This window comes from Zootermopsis nevadensis, unplaced genomic scaffold (assembly GCF_977971745.1).
Source record: "Zootermopsis nevadensis isolate Lab colony 2312 unplaced genomic scaffold, Znev_1.0 Znev_ptg000037l, whole genome shotgun sequence".
NCBI lineage: Eukaryota > Metazoa > Arthropoda > Insecta > Blattodea > Termopsidae > Zootermopsis > Zootermopsis nevadensis.
Window position 1 is genome coordinate 3,930,774 of NW_028259169.1, and position 17,343 is coordinate 3,948,116.

Genomic DNA, 17,343 nt, shown 5'->3' on the forward strand with positions numbered 1-17,343 from the left:
ACGGGGTGAGGGGTGATCTGATTGAAGTGTATGTATGTATGTATGAGAATAAGATTGCAAGGGGTTGTAACACATGTCTGGAAAGAGAAATTAACTGTTGCGTGGTCTATAGGTTTGCGTTATGATAAAACATTTGCAAATTCTGAAAGGGGTTAGATTCTTTCTCAGTAAAAAATACAACAGTTTCATAAGTTAGTGGATATTTTAAGCAAAGCTGGAAATTAAAATTTGTTCCTTTGATTATCTATCACCAGAAACTTCATGTTTTTTTAAGCATATTTAGATATTTTTATCTAGTTTTGGCATTCTGTGGTAGAATAAGAGAAGAACAGCTTCTTTCAGAGGACTGTTTGAAATATTCCAAAATTTTTGCAGAATTAACTGTGGGAAAATCTCAAGCATACTGAACAGACAGCACATTGATAGTAGTAACTTACGTGATTTTTATATTCTAAGAATCCAGAAACTGTCAACTAAATCGACATAGAAACAAACGTGCACTAACCCCAATCATTCAATGCTGGAGTTCACTCAAACATCAGTATATCAGATGCTTCGAGGGACATAAATTTAACCTCAAATGTTCTTCAGGACCAAACTATCTTAAGCAAAAACTGTAATAAAGAGTTTCATGTTGGGGATGGAAGAGTACTTAATGATGAAAACAGAACTAAACTATAATATGTGAATAAAAATTATGAGTATAAAGCCATGAAGAACAGTCTGGCTAGTATAAAGTTTTAAGAATTCGTATATTCTATATTTTTATGACACTTTTAAAGAAGGAAATTGTAACATATTTTGTAATTAATGTGTACATAATGAGAAGTAATAACAGATGAAGAAGTTACAGTTATATGTGTACTAACTTTGTACCATTACTTAAGTAAAATACATAACTGTAGGTCACCTGAAGATCTTATAAATACAGCAAAATGTGGAGTATCATCTTCATCATGGACGCTACAAACCAGGGTGGGGGTGTTAGCCCCATGCCCAACCCCCCCAACCTGGAAGACCAGGCCTCCGTATTTACATCACCTGGAAGCAAGGTGGTCCAGCTATACCCCCAGAATATCATACAAAAACAAAATAGATCACGTCTGTTGAAATATTTTTGTTAATAGTATTGAAAAATTAAATAATAAATGAATCTAAAAGAATGTGAAATATCTAGGTAATAACATTGTGGGTGTACACTGTCTGAAAATAAGCTTGTCAGTGCGTTTGATTTGTTGATTCAGGAATTGCATAACTGTTATTTCGTAGAGCAATCGCCCACATAAATGTAGGGCAGTAGTTTAACATTTTAGAGACAGACACATGTTTAGGGTTTTAAATTCTGTTATACCTTCAAAAATTTTGCAGTATTTAACAAGCTGAAACATGGGAGATAGGAGAGAATTTTCACAGTGTATTCAACTGAAAACTGTAATTTCTCCAGATTACTTTTACACCAAGCATTGAAACAAAACATTGATTTTGTGAACAGATTCCTGAAAGTTGGCCACACCTCAAAGACATCACCAACACAGGAGCTGAATCAGGATGTGGCAAGGCAATCTGGATCATGGCGCCAAGCCATCTTCAATCGGGTGCTGACGCCTAACAAGAACCTGTCTGGTAAACTTTAGTTTACTTTTGTTTGGAACCATCACTGACAAATTTTTATGGCTTAAAGTATAATTTGCTTCATAACTTTTAATGAAGATTAACTGCTGGATTTTGTCAGGACCAGACAGATTTGTTATCAGTTTCAACAAGTGATTTTGTCCTCTTATTTCTTGAGTAGTTGTTGCTAGTAGTGGAGTACTGTATGAGGCTCAGAATGATTCAGTCTCCTGAAATTAGACATTTCCTTCACTAAAGATGCAGTGGTTATATGGAATAAATATAAATATAATACAGTAAAGTAAAGCCATCCCACTGCACGCCATATAGCTCCTCTCTCTCTTGTCAGCATCACGCCCAGGAAATGTATTAGACTAAGAGGCTCTGTGATTATCTGTTGTGATTCTCTCATCCGTTTGTTGTGTTCAAGCAGAGAGGGGCCTGGGGTTAATCAGTATAAAGCAGCACCCACTGAAGCGAGACAGAGAAGAACTGCGTGCTCTGTGGAAAAAAGCTATCAACCAGCAACTGCTGCTCTTATACGGATGGAGAAGGAGAATGCGAGGCTGCGAGGTATCTGTCAGAAATATTATAATGCTTGTTTTAGAACAGAACTGTATAATAAACAGTCACAAAGGAAACAGGAAATGTGGTCAGCTGTCAATATTCACAAATTTGTTCTTCTGCCTGTTTGTAATTGAGCTTCATGCAGTATACACCGTGTTTCAAAAGTAGCTTTACAACTTTGCAGGAGAATATAAATTTATTTAAAGGACGTGCGCAATATTTTTAAATGCACAAATTTAGCCGAACACATCAAGTTTCATGCACGTAAACTGTAGTACGGAAATGTTGCGGCGGGTTGAAGACGACGAAGGATTTCTGGACTCGGTAATTTTCAGTGACGAAAGCACGTTCCATGTCACTGGTAAGGTCAACACCCACAACTGCAGGATTTGGGGTAGTGAAAATCCACGTACCTTCCTGGAACATGTTCATGACAGTCCAAAAGTTAATGTTTTGGGCCCTCAGCAAAGATAAAGTGTACAGCCCCTTCTTTTTCATGGAGAAGACTATTACCGGCATTGTGTATCTGGACATGCTCCAATAGTTCCTCATTCCTCAACTTGATGAAGATGACCAGGAAGGACGCATTCACTTCCAGCAAGATGGTGCACCCCCTCATTACCTCGGAGAAGTGCGCGAGTACCTCAACAACCGTTTCCCAGGTCAGTGGATTGGTCAGGCCGCACCAATAGCATGGCCACCTCGTTCCCCGGATCTAACACCTTTAGATTTTTTCTTGTGGGGATTTGTTAAAGATCGAGTGTACGTGCCACCCTTACCTGCAGATGTGGCCGAACTCCGAACTCGAATTACCACCGCAGTTGCTGAAGTGACACCAGAGATGCTACACCGCGTGTGGCAAGAAATTGACTACATAACAAATGGAAGTCACATTGAACCATAAAAATCTGATGGACATAAAACTTGAAGTGTTTGACTACATTTCTATGTTCTGAAATTATATGTTTCTCCTATCAGTTCACCAATATCTCACCCTCAAGTTGTAAAGCTACTTTTGAAACACGCTGTATTATCATCAACATTACTTGAAAAATTTATTGTGATGCTTTATTTATTTTTTTTAAAATCTTGGTTAAAACAAATTTTTTATGAACTGACAAATTATATTTATAATAATTAAATTTAATGATGGTGTAAGGCAATATAAACATATTAATAACTTCGGATTAATTGTTTCTACAGACATCAATGCATTTTGCCAAATAATTGGCACTAGGAGGCCAAGGCCCAATATGGGCTCTAGAGCCATTGGATGGATGGAGGAAGTGGCACATTGTGTGTTTGTAATTATATTCTCAATCATTCATTCTGCAATCCAAACATAAACAAGAGTGATCTAGCATTTACATGATTATGTATATTATCTTTTATCATCTGTGCACCAAGTTTTGTGCTTGGTCTAGCTGATCATGTGTTGCAGTAGCGTAGTGGTAAACTATTTCACGCTAAAGTTAAAATCCAGCTTACAGCCCCACATGATGGGAGTTTAAATCCCCTGTGATAAAGGTTATTATGCATTCTTTGCACACATGCGTATACACAAAGTATTTTGGTGATGTTTTGAACATCATGCCATTTGGGGAGATGAATCAGATATTTTCATTTGCTGTTCCATATCACATCTTGCCGTGACAACTGATTCTGCTTGCTCATCACTTTTTTTCTCTGTCTGATGAGTCACTTTTGTGATCAAATTCATGATTATCACCAATTTCATTTTGAGTATAACCAGATTCTACTTCTGAAATATTGTCACATGCACAATCCAGAATTGGCACAATATCATCACTTGCATCATCATTTTGCACCATATTGTGCATTTGCTACAAGGGAAATTAAAAAAAAATATTTTCATCATCATCATCTAACTATCAAGGAGTTTGGGCCTAATGACCCATTCTGGCCTCAATCGTCCAGGAATTCTTTAAAGGGCGTCCTTTATTTCTTCTTCCTATTGGTTTGTGTTTCAAAATTAGATGTGGAAATCTGTTTTGCAATGTGTAAAAATTGTCATCAGACTATTTTAATCTTGTATTGATGTCCAGATTATGGTATGTACAGAGATTTGTATGCTTGTGACATCTGGTGAATATTTTACATGCTATTTAAAATAAACAGCAGTGTTTCTAATCCTGTAATGCCATTTGTCGTTGCTGCTACTTGGACATTTTAACACATTTTCAAACAGCAATGGGGTTTGGCTGCATTACACTGATATTTTATTATATCATTATTCATTATTATAAAATATTTTTCAATTCTTTTGCAGGAGATGAACATTATTTTTGTTATTCTGAAATTTTGGTTTGCAGGCATTTGTTTCCATAATTTTTTTTCGTATCTTCCACACACTCGTGCTTTTATAAAGAAAGATAAGTAATGTTAGTAGTTTAAGTGTAAAAGTTGTGAAAAGTGGAAAGTAATACATAGTTTTTGTTTATCAGAGTTTATAACCTTATTTGCAATGATCTAATCACCTTGTGAATATGAAGGTATACCAGCATACACAAAGAAACAGCTATTGATTAATCTAATTTCTTCTTCTGAACACCAAACTCTCTGGTATTAGAATCGAAAGGTAACACTAAAATATGATTTTAGAATCTGTCCTCAATCCAATCCACCTCTAACAACAAATTTAAACTCTGATAATAGGACCTAGTGATTAGGAAGTGCTCCCACTACGTCCGGAATCCAATGAAGTCCGTATTTAATGCGTTCACTCTCAGGTAGCAGAACCTAGAGGTTTAATACTGCTAACAAAAATTCCACCATTTTATCCTGTTATGTTCCAGTACGAGGCCAGGAAATAACATTTTTCCTTTGCACAGTATATTTTTAAGTTGGAATAAATGTGCAATTATTATGTTGATATTGAAATTAGAGTAGAGCGCTGATTGTTCATGGTAGTTGTGGGAGGCAAGGGCCCAGATAATCTAAAACACAGTTAATGCAGATTATATTTAATTAGCATTATCATCATCATCCGTGTAAGCAAAATAGGAACTTTCACAAATTTGTACATATTAACATACATATTCCTATTGCAAAACTTACTAAACATTCTTTTTTGAAGTCATTTTGTAAGCAAGTCCATAGATTTTGTTTTGATATTTCTGTTGGCCTTTTTTTTATATACTCACAAATTTGTAAAAAGGTCATCGTAATCAAAGTCATTTTCATTTCCCATGAAGTAAAGTGAAGATAAGGAAAATGTAATTACGCAGTCTGAGACCATGGATGAATTTGGGCCCCAGATAATCAGAGCTGTGCTGTAGTTTACTAATTTTGTATTTTATTGAATTATGAATAATAATTAACAACCACAGGATTGGTTACATCATCAGACACTGTAAAGTAACCCATTGTTTTGGCAGCCCGACAGGAGGAAGCGACAGTGAAGCGCATCAAGTTGGAATATGATGAGATAGGTTCATGTGTGCGAGAAGTAATGGAGGTGTGGGATCTCTTGGTGAGCAAGGAGAGTCGCGTCTCAACTCAGTGTGACTCCAAAATGCTGCTCCAAGCCATCAGGCAAGGTGAAGACATGAGATAATAGCAGATAATGGAGAAATAGTTCAGTGACAGGATTAAAATAATTTAATCTCAGAAATAATAAAGTTAAATCTGGGGTTATACGCATTTGAAGAGGGTTGGGAAGGATTGTTATCCTACCCCTTACATAACTATGAACAGAGAGGGAACTTCACTGACAAATATGTGGCATTTGGTAAAGTACACTAATAAAGCCAAATTTCATCATTTTATACTTAAGCATCTGTAGACTTAACATTATATTGTGTTGTATTTCTTAATACTGCTGCTTTGTATTTGAGGAGTTACTGGTTTCAATACCAGCCTGTTATTTTTTAATGTTTTTTTCCTTGTACTGTTGAAGGAGACATCACATTGGTGTTTTAAAATAAGCCATGACCAATTCGTTCATGTAACATACCATTCGTAATCACCTTATTTCACAATACAAGATGATTATAAATATTCTTTTCACTTTTAAAAAATGTTTTTAAAAAGGTAAGCTATGCACGATAATGAAATTTGTAGGGCATGAATAAAAACTCGTTTTGAAGTCAGTTACCTAATTTCAATGTGAGCCCAGCTGGTGATTCTACATGTGTCAAAATGATTGTCATTCTCATTCCAAAGATTGCACATTTGCACATACATCATCATCTCAGATGTGAATTTTGATGTCATTTTGGTTTTGAATTATTGGTGCAGGGGTAGACAGTCTGTCAAACAACCCCCCTTCCGACACAAAAAGAAATTGCAGGGACCTAGGGGCAAACAGCTGTTCAGAAATTGTCACACTGCAATGAAAATGAAATGTGTTATCATGGGCAATATATGAATGCATTTCACATTCTGTTCACAGTTTGTTTAGAAACAGGCTTGTATGAAGCATAAGTGGATGGTTTGGCAGGTGAGGTTAGCCCAGACTCTCTTCAAAACCATCTCTGCATTGCCTTCATTGATGGGATTTCATGAAACCACAACATACAGTTCATACTTAAGGTCTACATCCTGAAAATGTTATTATTGAGCATAGATTTTCTTAGAATAAAATGTCTAGAAGTGCAAAGATAATTCATAATCATTCTTTGTATCACCTCTGCATAATAAATTTGTTAGGGGCTTTCTTACTAAAGTGTTTAATTTCACAAGATTGTTGGATGTTTTTGCAGGAGTTCCACGCAGCAAGCGTGGGGATGTTTGGCACTTCCTGGCAGAGCAGTACTGTCTGAAAGTTGCTCCAATAGATACAAGCAAGTTCCCTAACTATCACGTCCCGTACGAGAACCTGCTACGACAACTCACCTCCCATCAGCATGCCATCCTTATAGACTTAGGTGAGACAGTTTGTACTTCATCCATGCTTGACATCCATTAATTTATGTGCCTCATTTGCAGCCATTGCCCTTTCATTACTCACCTCAAGTCTCTGACTGAGCAGTGATAATGTTTCATTAATGGATTCATAGTCAACTGAACTGTGTTGGTAATTTTCAGCTATTGAAATCAAAAATTTAAAACTAAACTTTAACTGGACCTAAAGTATGGTAGTTGAGTTTCCTGTGCACTAGATATAATACACTTATTCTACTAGTGACATCAATTATTACCTGTGCTTTTTTAATAAAATGTATACTATATAAAATAGTTCTAATAAGAGGTGTAGAACTTAGTGGAAAGTACGTATTACATCGTGCATAAACTTCTTATATGATAAGCTACTAGGAAAATTTAATTTTTGTTTTGTGTAAAGTAGAAATAATATTAAAATGATTGATAACCAGAATTACATTCTGAAGACAACTTTTGCTGGAAACTCCAAACATTGGAATTCAGCCATCAGAATCTTCCAAGCAGTTTTTGACATAAAGCATTTGAATGGACATATTGACAGATAACATAATCTCCACATGACATATTTATTTTATGAATCAAAAAAGATACATGACAAAGAACACGTGATAGTGTAAGCAACTTCTACAGACATTTTGAAGTTACGCGTCTTATGTTTTTATGTATTTGATAATTTACCAGAAAATTAAATTTACATAAAAATGTGTATCCAATTATTTCTTACAAGTCTTTTCCAGAATGTTTTTTGTTCAGAGGAATAATTAGTGAGATTCTTGTCAATTATGTTTCATAATGTATATTGGTGTTTATATGAAATGGTTGTTATTATTGTCAGCTGGTAATGAAAATTAGAATTAGTAGATGGATCTAATGAAACTTCAAATATAATAGTTTGTCAAAATACATCCACTTTTTATAGACTTCAAATATACAAATAAGTGGCTAGGACAGACATACACACCTCCCTTTTGTAAATTAACTTTATTTTCTCTGTGCAAAGAGTACATACTATTAAACTATTTGCTGATGTCACAAGCGTCATAATTTCAAATAAAAATTTTGATGATTTCTGTTCAACATCAAACAGTTCTGTCTCATAATGAGTAGATGGTTTACTGCTAACAAACTGGCCCTAAATCTAATAAAATTTATAACAAATAACTCTCCACAATTTGCTTTAAGTATTGGTTATAGTGGGAAGTATATACAAGAGTCAATAAACACAAAATTCTTGGGTTTGCAAATTGATAATCACCTAAATTGGACTAATCATATTGATAAACTGATACCTAAGTTAGATCTCTGTTGCATGTCAGCAACTCTGACACACTCAGATCTGAATATTTTGCCTATTTTAACTATTTAATGAAATATGGAATAATTTTGGGGGGAAATTCATCAAACATCAAAAAGATATTCACTTTACAAAAGAAAATTGTTAGGTTATTGGCTGGTGTAAGACCTAGGAATTCATGTAGAAGTCTATTTAAGAGATTAGAGATCTTAGCTCTTCCATGTGAATACATATTCTTGTTAATGAATTTTATTGTAAATAACCAAGAACTCTTTCAAACTATACACCACGTCAACACAAGGAATAAAAATCTGCTTCATAGACCAATTTTCAACAGTCTATCATCAAATCTCACAAGTCTTGTAAATAAAAAGGCACAATTTAAATCAGCATTGAAAAGATACTTAATTACACAATCCTTTTACTCTGTCGATGAATCCCTAATGTCTAAAAGTAAGTCGTAATTTATCCTTTGTTTGTATTTTTGTGACATTTATATGACTTGTATTTGTATAACATGTATTGTATTATTATTACGACTTATTCCACATCCTATTGTCATCTGACTAAGTTATGGATCCATGGAATGTAATAAAGATGTATGTATGTATGCAAGAGTCTTTCTGCCTGTTGTTTTTTGGGGTGTGAAACTTAGTCTCTCATAAAAGAGAAGAGAGTTTGAGAGTACAGGTCTTGGAATATGTTTGAGATTTTAGAAGAGATCCGGTAACAGAATACTGGGAACAATTACATAATAAGAAGCTTCTTAATTTATTTTTTAATTAAAACTTTTAGTGCAGTTGAATTAAGAAGGATGTGATAGGCGATCATGGAACATATATGCGGCATATGAGAAATACAAAGTTCTGATCCAGAAATGTAAAGGAAGGAGACAGTTTGGGAAACCTATTAAGAAACTACTGGCATACATATATTACAGTACGTGAGGTATTGCAGGCAGCATTTCACACAGCAGGTCAACGGAGTGTGCTTCGACGTAGATCTACTTCAGATCCGTGGTCGGTAGATGGCAGCAGAGTCTGTTACAGTGCGCAAAGAATGATAATCGAATATCCCTCATTCTCCCGCGATGGCGGGATGTGTCCGCTGCTTTTCAGATGTTGCCATCCCTGCGTACGAGAAAATGGCGTAACTATTCTGTATCGTTTCTGTCCACTGCATTTCTTCTGTCATATATTGCGAGGTCGTGCAAGTTAATGTGACGTTATTTGAGCATTTGTTGAATTTATGTGTGTTATCTTTCCCTTGTGTGGAGGACTTAAAGTAAGAACTATTTCGAACATGTCATTTCATGCAATATACATGCACTTCAAAACTTTTGACACAAGTACAAGAACATGTGGTGGCATAAAGGAGTAATTATATTGATATTTATTTCTTTAAATGACTTCTGTTTTGAAGTGACTCAGAATATATAACAGGATTTTGTGATCACAGTGATGAGTCTTCAACTCTCATAAGAATAATCAAATTTACGATCAGTTGAACAAGTTTCTGTTTCTGAAGGAAGAGGCTGAATTACAGAGAGAAGAATGTTGGTGATTTCTATCCTACACCCTTATAAATTAATTATTGTAGCTGTGAATTTTATAACAGAATAGTAAGACAAAAACAGAAAATACAGTGGAGTCTGTATAAATTTTATACAGGCTCTCCAAGATGATATTGAAACACTGCAGCCAAATGATAACAACACAGAAACTGCTGAACAATGCTGACCGAAACTTTGCAGCAGAGCTACAATTACAAGTTGAGATACTGGTTGGGAAGTGGAAGAAGTTGGTTGAAGGAGCAAAACATTTGTTTGAAAGATGCTTTTAGAGGGAAGTAAGATGGTAAGTTGGATATTCCCACACCTGGTTTAAAACCTGGCCGTAATGTTGGAATAAAACCTGTAATTGTCTCATTCTTGCCATTTTAAAGCGAACAGCTAAAGAAAATGACCTGTCTGTGGTGAACGCATCTTTTCACGTGTCTCACTGGTCTGTGCAACCGTATGGAACTGGTATCAGCAGGATGAAGTATGTAGGTATGTATACAGCACTTCAGCTCACTAGAGAGTAATTATAATCAGGCATACTATAAAGTATAGATAGAAGATGATGGTGTTGTTCTTCCAAGTTGTGGTGCTCTGTGGATTTGGAGAAACATACTGTCTTTGAAATTTGGTATCTTCCTATGAGTCTTCTTGATGTCACAACCCAAAAAAAAAACATTGTCACTTTCAAATCTATAGTTGCAACAAATGCTTCATTTTACTGCCAGTTTTAAATTTTATACTTCAAATTGATCGCTTCATTTAAGTTGGTAAATGTGATTTCAATGACAATATAGAAGTTGTTACCTCAGTAGATCAATGCCAAAAATAACTTTGAAGTCTGATTCTTAACTTGAAGAGATTCTGCTTTATGATATTATGAACCTCCATTAAAATATAGTTGTATTATATTGTGGACATGACAACTGTTATATATGTATGTGTGTGTGTGTGTGTGGGGGGGGGGGATGCATGCATGTAGTTACACAAAACTGACTGCTCAGTCTGAATGGTCTATAATTTACTACTTGCATGCATATACATTTAGATGATATTATTATAGGTTGTATTTGTTAACGGAAACTGAATGGTTTAGTGCTATCTGAAGCAAGATGCGTAACTGAAACAATGCACATTCATATTTCAGGTTATGTCTTTGGTGGTCATGTGTTAAGGTTCTTCCATAGGGGTGATGAATGCCTCACCATTCCATCTACTTGGACCGATCAACCTGGACAAAAGTAAGATTTGTTTTATTGGAAGGGATGAAATACAGTTATGAGGTATGGTCCTTTATATGTTTAGAAAGGGATTGTTTTTAAAGAAGATGGCTATCTGCTGGGATGTGGCGTCGTGTAGTCTTGCAGATATGGACGTGCGTTTCGGAGGAGCTTACCATCTCCGTCATCAGAGTGATGATACAGGCAATAAGCTCCTCTGAAATGTTTGGTTGATATATACCATATTACATGGTGCTATATCCAAGAAACAACCATCTTCATACTCATCTTGAAAGTATCAGATCTCACTGGAATATTTTTAATTTTTATAATTAAATTTTTTCATTCTAATTGTGTTAGCTCGATGTCAAGGAAGAAGGAAGGAAGAAGTATGTGCCTGCTTCATCGACTGGAAGAAGGCTTTCGATCGAGTAAAATGGAAGAAATTAATGAGGATCCTACAAAGAATTGGAATTGATTGGAGAGATAGAAGACTAATCAAAAACCTGTATATGCAGCAAAAAGTCAAAGTGAGACTGGACTCAGGAGACACCAACAGCGTTGAGATAGGTAGAGGTGTAAGACAGGGATGCTGCTTATCACCAATTCTTTTTAACCTGTACGGGGAATGGCTAGCCAAGGAAGCTCTGGAGACTTCAAAACTGGAGGAAGAGTCATAACGACTGTAAAGTACGCAGACGACTTAGAAATATTGGCGAAGTAAGAGGAGGAATTACAGAACATGATGGACAAGTTAGTGGAAACAGGTAGAGAGTATGGAATGGAAATCAACATTGAAAAATCAAAGGTAATGAGGACAGCACCGAGAGCAGAACCATTGAACGTTGTAATTGGAAACCAACAGATGGAGAATGTGGAGCATTTCAAGTACTTGGGACGACGGACACCCTATGCACCAAGGAAGTAAAAGCAAGGATAGCCATGGCCAAGGCAGCTTTCGTCAAGAAGAGGATACTTCTCACTAGCAAGTTGGGCTTGGAGATGAAGAAGAAACTAGTGAAGTGTTACGTATGGAGCAGAGACTTGGACACTCAGGAAGAAGGAACAGAAATGCCTGGAGAGTTTTGAAATGTGGTGTTGGAGGAGAATAGAGAAGATCAGGTGGACGGATCGAGTGACCAACGAAGAAGTATTGAGGAGAGTCAACGAGCAAAGAAACATTCTGCAGGCGATTACACGAAGGAAAGCCAACTGGCTGGGACATATTATGAGAAGGAATGGATTACTGAGTGATATCATCGAAGGCCAGGTTGAAGGAAAGCGAGGACTGGGAAGAAGACTGATACAGCTAACCGACGACCTTAAACAAGGAAAGAAGATGACGTTCCAGGAATTAAAACTAGAAGCCGAGAATAGGGACAACTGGAGAGCTCTTTTTGCGCAGAGCAATGGACCTGTCGTAAGACAGAACACTTAATAATAAATAATTGTGTTAGAAATTGATTATTTAGGAAAACGGGATTTACCCTTCATGTCTAAAGTGTTAGGTGTGTGATGGTCAATTTAAATTTTTAAACAGCTGGTATGGTAATTCTGTGTAGCCAGTACAAGTCTGTAACAGAAACCTGGGGTATGAAGACAAAGAGTGGCCACGTGATAGTCACTCCGTTGGCAGACGCACGTGGAAATGAACACAGAAATTGTTTTGTTTTTTTGTGTTATGTACTTAGAAACATGCTTCAACCTGAATTGAAACCTGTGATTCCAGTCTGAATGGTCCATATCATAGAACGCACAGCCATGGCGATCTGTTGTATGCAATTAATTGTTAACTTTTTCAGCATTGTTGTTCATGGGGGTGGCAGTGTAATGAGTCAAGCTAGATCGCTGTGGCGACTGGAATTGGCAAGAACCAAATGGGCAGGCGGCTTCATGAACTGGTATCATCCGATGAGGATCCGCCACCTTACTACTGTTCGATACTTGGGAGTTAATGAGAACAATGAGCTCTACCTAGTAAGAAAGTATGTTAACTATGGAAGATAAATAGCATAACCGTAGAATAAGAGAAGTATGGATTTTACAGAAATAGGTTGTGAAGTTGGAACTGGCTCAGGGTTGTATCCAGTGGTTGACATTTGCATTAGCAGTGTTGAACCATTGGATTCTACTGCCAGTAGAGATGGCTGGCAACTGAGAAGTCACATAACCCATATTAAAATATTTGCTGATGGTTGCAGTTCAATACAATTTAACTGGATTAATAAAAACACAATACTGCTGTGAGTGTACAAGGCCCACACATGACACGTCATGTTTTAACCTCCTCGCACTAGTCCGTCAGTCGCCTTACAGCAGTTGAAGTGCAAGGATAATTTCTTCAGAAGTGCAAAAAAGTGTTCGACCATTTCATTCTTACTTAACGTGGCCAGCATTTGTTTATGATTAGATTTCCAGATTCTCCTGTGCCGAAGAAATTGACAATTTCTTGTTTGGTGAACTGTTTTTTCTGTAACAGGAACTCTACACTGCAGGTCATTAAATTTGAGCGAAAGCTTGAGTGCGTGCATCACCGAACACAGTGGACATTAGCAACATATAATATAAAATGTATTTTTGTTTGTTTTCTGATTTCAGCTTGATTTATTTTTTTTTAGAATAGAATGTGTGTCAGGAATGGGTTGCATGACTTTACAGTCGTTCTGTGCATATGCTCATATAAACAGAACTTGGGCAGAGGTGGTAATGATGTTTTAGTTTTTGTTCCTCAGAATCTGAAGCAGTTTCATTTCTGCATTACATGAGATTGAGGCCTACATGCATTATATACAATGCCTGACCCATCAGTAATTATAAACCTTATAACATTTAACTAGAAGGACCCCAAGAGTAAACAGTCTTGCAAAGATTTACTACAACCCAAGTATAAAATGTCTTTACTATTATAGGTTTATGACTTACAGTTTTTTCTTCAATTTCTCTCAGTTAGAAAACAAATGATTTTAATGAGTTGACACGTATTGTAATATCGTACGCTCTTGAACAGAACAGCTGGGCAACTGGTGTTAATAGCTTTTGCTTTGAAAGTTAGGATGAGAGTATATTCATCTCTGTATTGGAAAAATGCATGTAACATTTTACATTTTTGCACGCAGAGATGATGCTACACTTGCCTCGTCCACTTTCTGCTTGCGACAACAGAAGGATGACCTAAAAGTTGTCCTGGAAGAAAGGGATCTAGAAGTGATCGGAGCTCCCATCATCAAATATGGTGACAGTACTGTCATTGTGCAGCACTCAGAATCAGGGCTGTGGCTCTCGTACAAGGTCTGTATACGTATTGTCCGTCAACTAAATTGGGTCATAATAGATGTGGTGGAAAGTAAGGTGTTTACTTTTCAAGTTACCAGATTTGTAACGTAAGAATTTGAAATTATTATATTATATTAAATAAGTGTTGACAAAGAGAGTTGTAGTTTTACCTGACAGTCATTGCACAATGAATAATAATGTGGCATTGTAACATGCAGTTATGGAGAAACCAAATACTATCTTACTGAAACTGTTCAGAAGCAAAATTTAAAATGTTTCTTCAAAGAAGAAATCTTGTTAAGGACACCATAGAATCATTGCACTAATATGAAGTTTAATAAAATAAATGGAAATAAGCTGTAAAATATTTATAGCAGATTCTGTCACAGCCTAGAATTAATTATAATCTGACTTTTTTCTGTGTTCTTAACATGCTCACACAGCTAAGCCATTTTTAACAAAATTCTAACATTTTGAAGTATTACATTTGAGAAGTGATTGGCAGTCGATCAGTGATTCAAGGACTTTCGAAAGGTACCTGCATACACTATCTAGTTACAGGATGTGAAACTGTGTTCTCAGTTTTCTGAGAAAGGCGCTTTTTGTCTTATCAGGGCATATTCCTATCGTCGCTGTATGATCCTGGTCAAAGAGCAGCATGCCTTTAGAAGTCAAAACATAACGCTTTCAGAACACACTTTGAGCATGTAGTTTTATTCTGTCACTGCATGCAGTTACCTTAATGGAATTCATTGAAATTTGTAGGTCATTTGTCATTCATATCTGTAGAACATGAAATACTACTGAAGATGACTGAGAGGTAAACCAGCAGCCAAGTACCTGGGAGTGAATGTGTTAAACATCTGATATAAAAATTATAGAATTTTGTGATGAGAATGCTGTATGTTGTGTACTTTCAGCAACGTGAGAAGCTGCCAGTGCTATCCTGTGAACACTGTCCAATGGTGTGGTACCACAAGCTCTGTGCCAAAGCAGAAGGTGAGTGTGTAATGAGATAATGTTCGTAATATATATCGTAATATTTTTTACTTGAAACAAAAATGTTGACTGCCTCATGTGAGGGTTATTTTTATGAGTCCAGTGTCTGTTCCTTTATCGATCAATGATGTACTGTCAGAAATGTTTCTACTGAACAGATTGTTTTGAAACTAGGTATGAACATCATTACATTGAATGTCGCTCCAGACATATTTCTTATATTCCTGTCTCTTCAGTGGTTCCAGACTTGCAGACATAGCAGTTGTTTCCTAGAAGGACCAGTTACTAGTACAGTTCTATCTTTTTCTATTTTAATTTAGGCAAGGACACGAAACCTCTTTGAGACTGAGTGCCATAAATTCTAAAAATGTACAATAAAAGCTTGTCATGTGATCACACCATGTGCCCCCCCCCCCCCCCCCAGTAACATTTTTTAATAACATATATTATTATTTTGTACACATAGTACATTATAAGTAGCAATAAAAATTAGAAACTGTAACAATAGTACAAACAACTTTATTTATAAATTTAAAAATTTCCAGAATAACATATTTCTCACTGTCAGTGAGGTTTTTGTTGCTGGATTTTAAATAATTTTAATTCAAGTCACGCTGTTGTGTGGTGACTTAATCAGTGACACTAAAATCTGTTGCTACACGTGGTATCACACTCTCTAAGTCTACTAATGATATTATATAACATTTGTCTCCTTTTTAATTTGCAAAATATATTTTTTTTGTCTTCAGACAGTGCAGAACTTCTTGCATGAGCCCAGGCATTTAATATAAGCCTGCATTTAAATTCCCAATAGTGAATGTGATAAGACAGCATACATTGTCTCTTTCTTGATTAGCTTTGTGTATCTTAAGGTGCGCTAATTGACATCAATAGTAAAAGGTAAAAGTAAAGCTGTCCCACTATACGCCATGTAGGCGTTTGGGGGGAGAGGAGGTATAGCTCCTCTCTTCCTTGACCTCGGCACTAGATGGGGGTGAGTGGTCAGCATCACGCCCCGGCCGGCTTTACCCCCGGGAAAGGACCCCGGTACCCATTGTAGAGGAAGCTGGGTGGGCCCCAGAGCCGGTCTGGACGCAGAGGCTAGAGGAAAAATCCTCTGCCCCCGTCGGGGATCGAACCCCGGCCGTCCAGCCCGTAGCTAGTCACTATACTGACTGAGCTATCCCGGCTCATTGACATCAATAGTACTGCCTTTAATATTATCTTGGAGTAGAAAAGAGAATTGTCCTCTCTACATCTTGTTTAGTGTCCTGTAAAATATAGAGTATCCCAAAAATATGTATGCACATTATAATATGGATTATTAGCCTTGTTATTCATCTTCATGTGTTATGTTTATGAGGGGAGTCTAGTGTGGTCTACACTTAACAGATGATACCATGATTCATATACACAAATGGTGGAGGGTTGATTGAGTTTCAAGCAATGCAAATTCATTGAATGTCTGTATATATCTTTTTGGGACAGTCTGTATCATGAACTGATGTAAGCAATACTCCTGAAGTATCTGCAGTTTTCTTTGCTGGATCAAAGATATTTTGAATTCTTCCTAGATCATCAGACCTAAAGTAGTCATAAAAATTCTTTACAGTTGATTTACTTTGTCTTCGCCATATTACGCTTGTATCTAACACATGCACACTTTATTTTAGTGAGCGCACAACTTCTGAGAAACAATTTGTTGATTCTCTTTCAGGTTTGAATGACAAGCGCACACAAGCCGCCATCTTCCGTCGCCTGGATTTGTTACCAGAAGAAGAGCAGTCTGTGATATTAACTAAATTCCGAGGAGTAGAGACCTCAAGTCTCCGTGAGCAGAATGAGTTTCTCATGATGCTGCTAAGAGCACACTATGAAGGAAAGCAAGCTCGCCACACTCAGCGAGTTCCTTAATC

At 36.5% G+C, this 17,343-nt stretch overlaps 2 protein-coding genes across 2 annotated transcripts; both read left to right on the forward strand.

Annotated features, from left to right (window-relative positions):
* The first annotated feature begins 1,492 nt into the window (after nucleotides 1–1,492).
* On the forward strand, nucleotides 1,493–8,997 carry LOC147871850 (TBC1 domain family member 1-like). Its single transcript, XM_087360077.1, has 4 exons — nucleotides 1,493–1,623; nucleotides 2,045–2,184; nucleotides 5,577–5,738; nucleotides 6,903–8,997. Exons 2-4 carry the CDS (start codon nucleotides 2,157–2,159, stop codon nucleotides 7,106–7,108), a joined length of 396 nt encoding a protein of 131 aa, XP_087216203.1. The 5' UTR covers nucleotides 1,493–1,623; nucleotides 2,045–2,156; the 3' UTR covers nucleotides 7,109–8,997.
* Nucleotides 8,998–9,303: 306 nt separating this feature from the next.
* Nucleotides 9,304–17,341, forward strand: LOC147871851 (ryanodine receptor-like). The gene is made up of 7 exons (XM_087360033.1): nucleotides 9,304–10,233; nucleotides 10,322–10,427; nucleotides 11,083–11,176; nucleotides 12,958–13,140; nucleotides 14,272–14,443; nucleotides 15,349–15,427; nucleotides 17,145–17,341. Exons 1-7 carry the CDS (start codon nucleotides 10,210–10,212, stop codon nucleotides 17,339–17,341), a joined length of 855 nt encoding a protein of 284 aa, XP_087216159.1. The 5' UTR covers nucleotides 9,304–10,209.
* The last annotated feature ends 2 nt before the right edge of the window (nucleotides 17,342–17,343 follow it).

Excerpts from the sequence above, each read along its gene's own strand:
- LOC147871851 (XM_087360033.1), top strand. The coding sequence starts at position 10,210 with ATGCTTTTAGAGGGAAGTAAGATG. Across the intron at positions 10,428-11,082 it reads CAGCAGGATGAAGTATGTAG|GTTATGTCTTTGGTGGTCAT; the intron begins GTATGTATACAG and ends TTCATATTTCAG. Across the intron at positions 13,141-14,271 it reads GAGCTCTACCTAGTAAGAAA|AGATGATGCTACACTTGCCT; the intron begins GTATGTTAACTA and ends TTTTGCACGCAG.
- LOC147871850 (XM_087360077.1), top strand. The coding sequence starts at position 2,157 with ATGGAGAAGGAGAATGCGAGGCTGCGAG. Across the intron at positions 2,185-5,576 it reads GGAGAATGCGAGGCTGCGAG|CCCGACAGGAGGAAGCGACA; the intron begins GTATCTGTCAGA and ends TTGTTTTGGCAG. Across the intron at positions 5,739-6,902 it reads GCTCCAAGCCATCAGGCAAG|GAGTTCCACGCAGCAAGCGT; the intron begins GTGAAGACATGA and ends ATGTTTTTGCAG.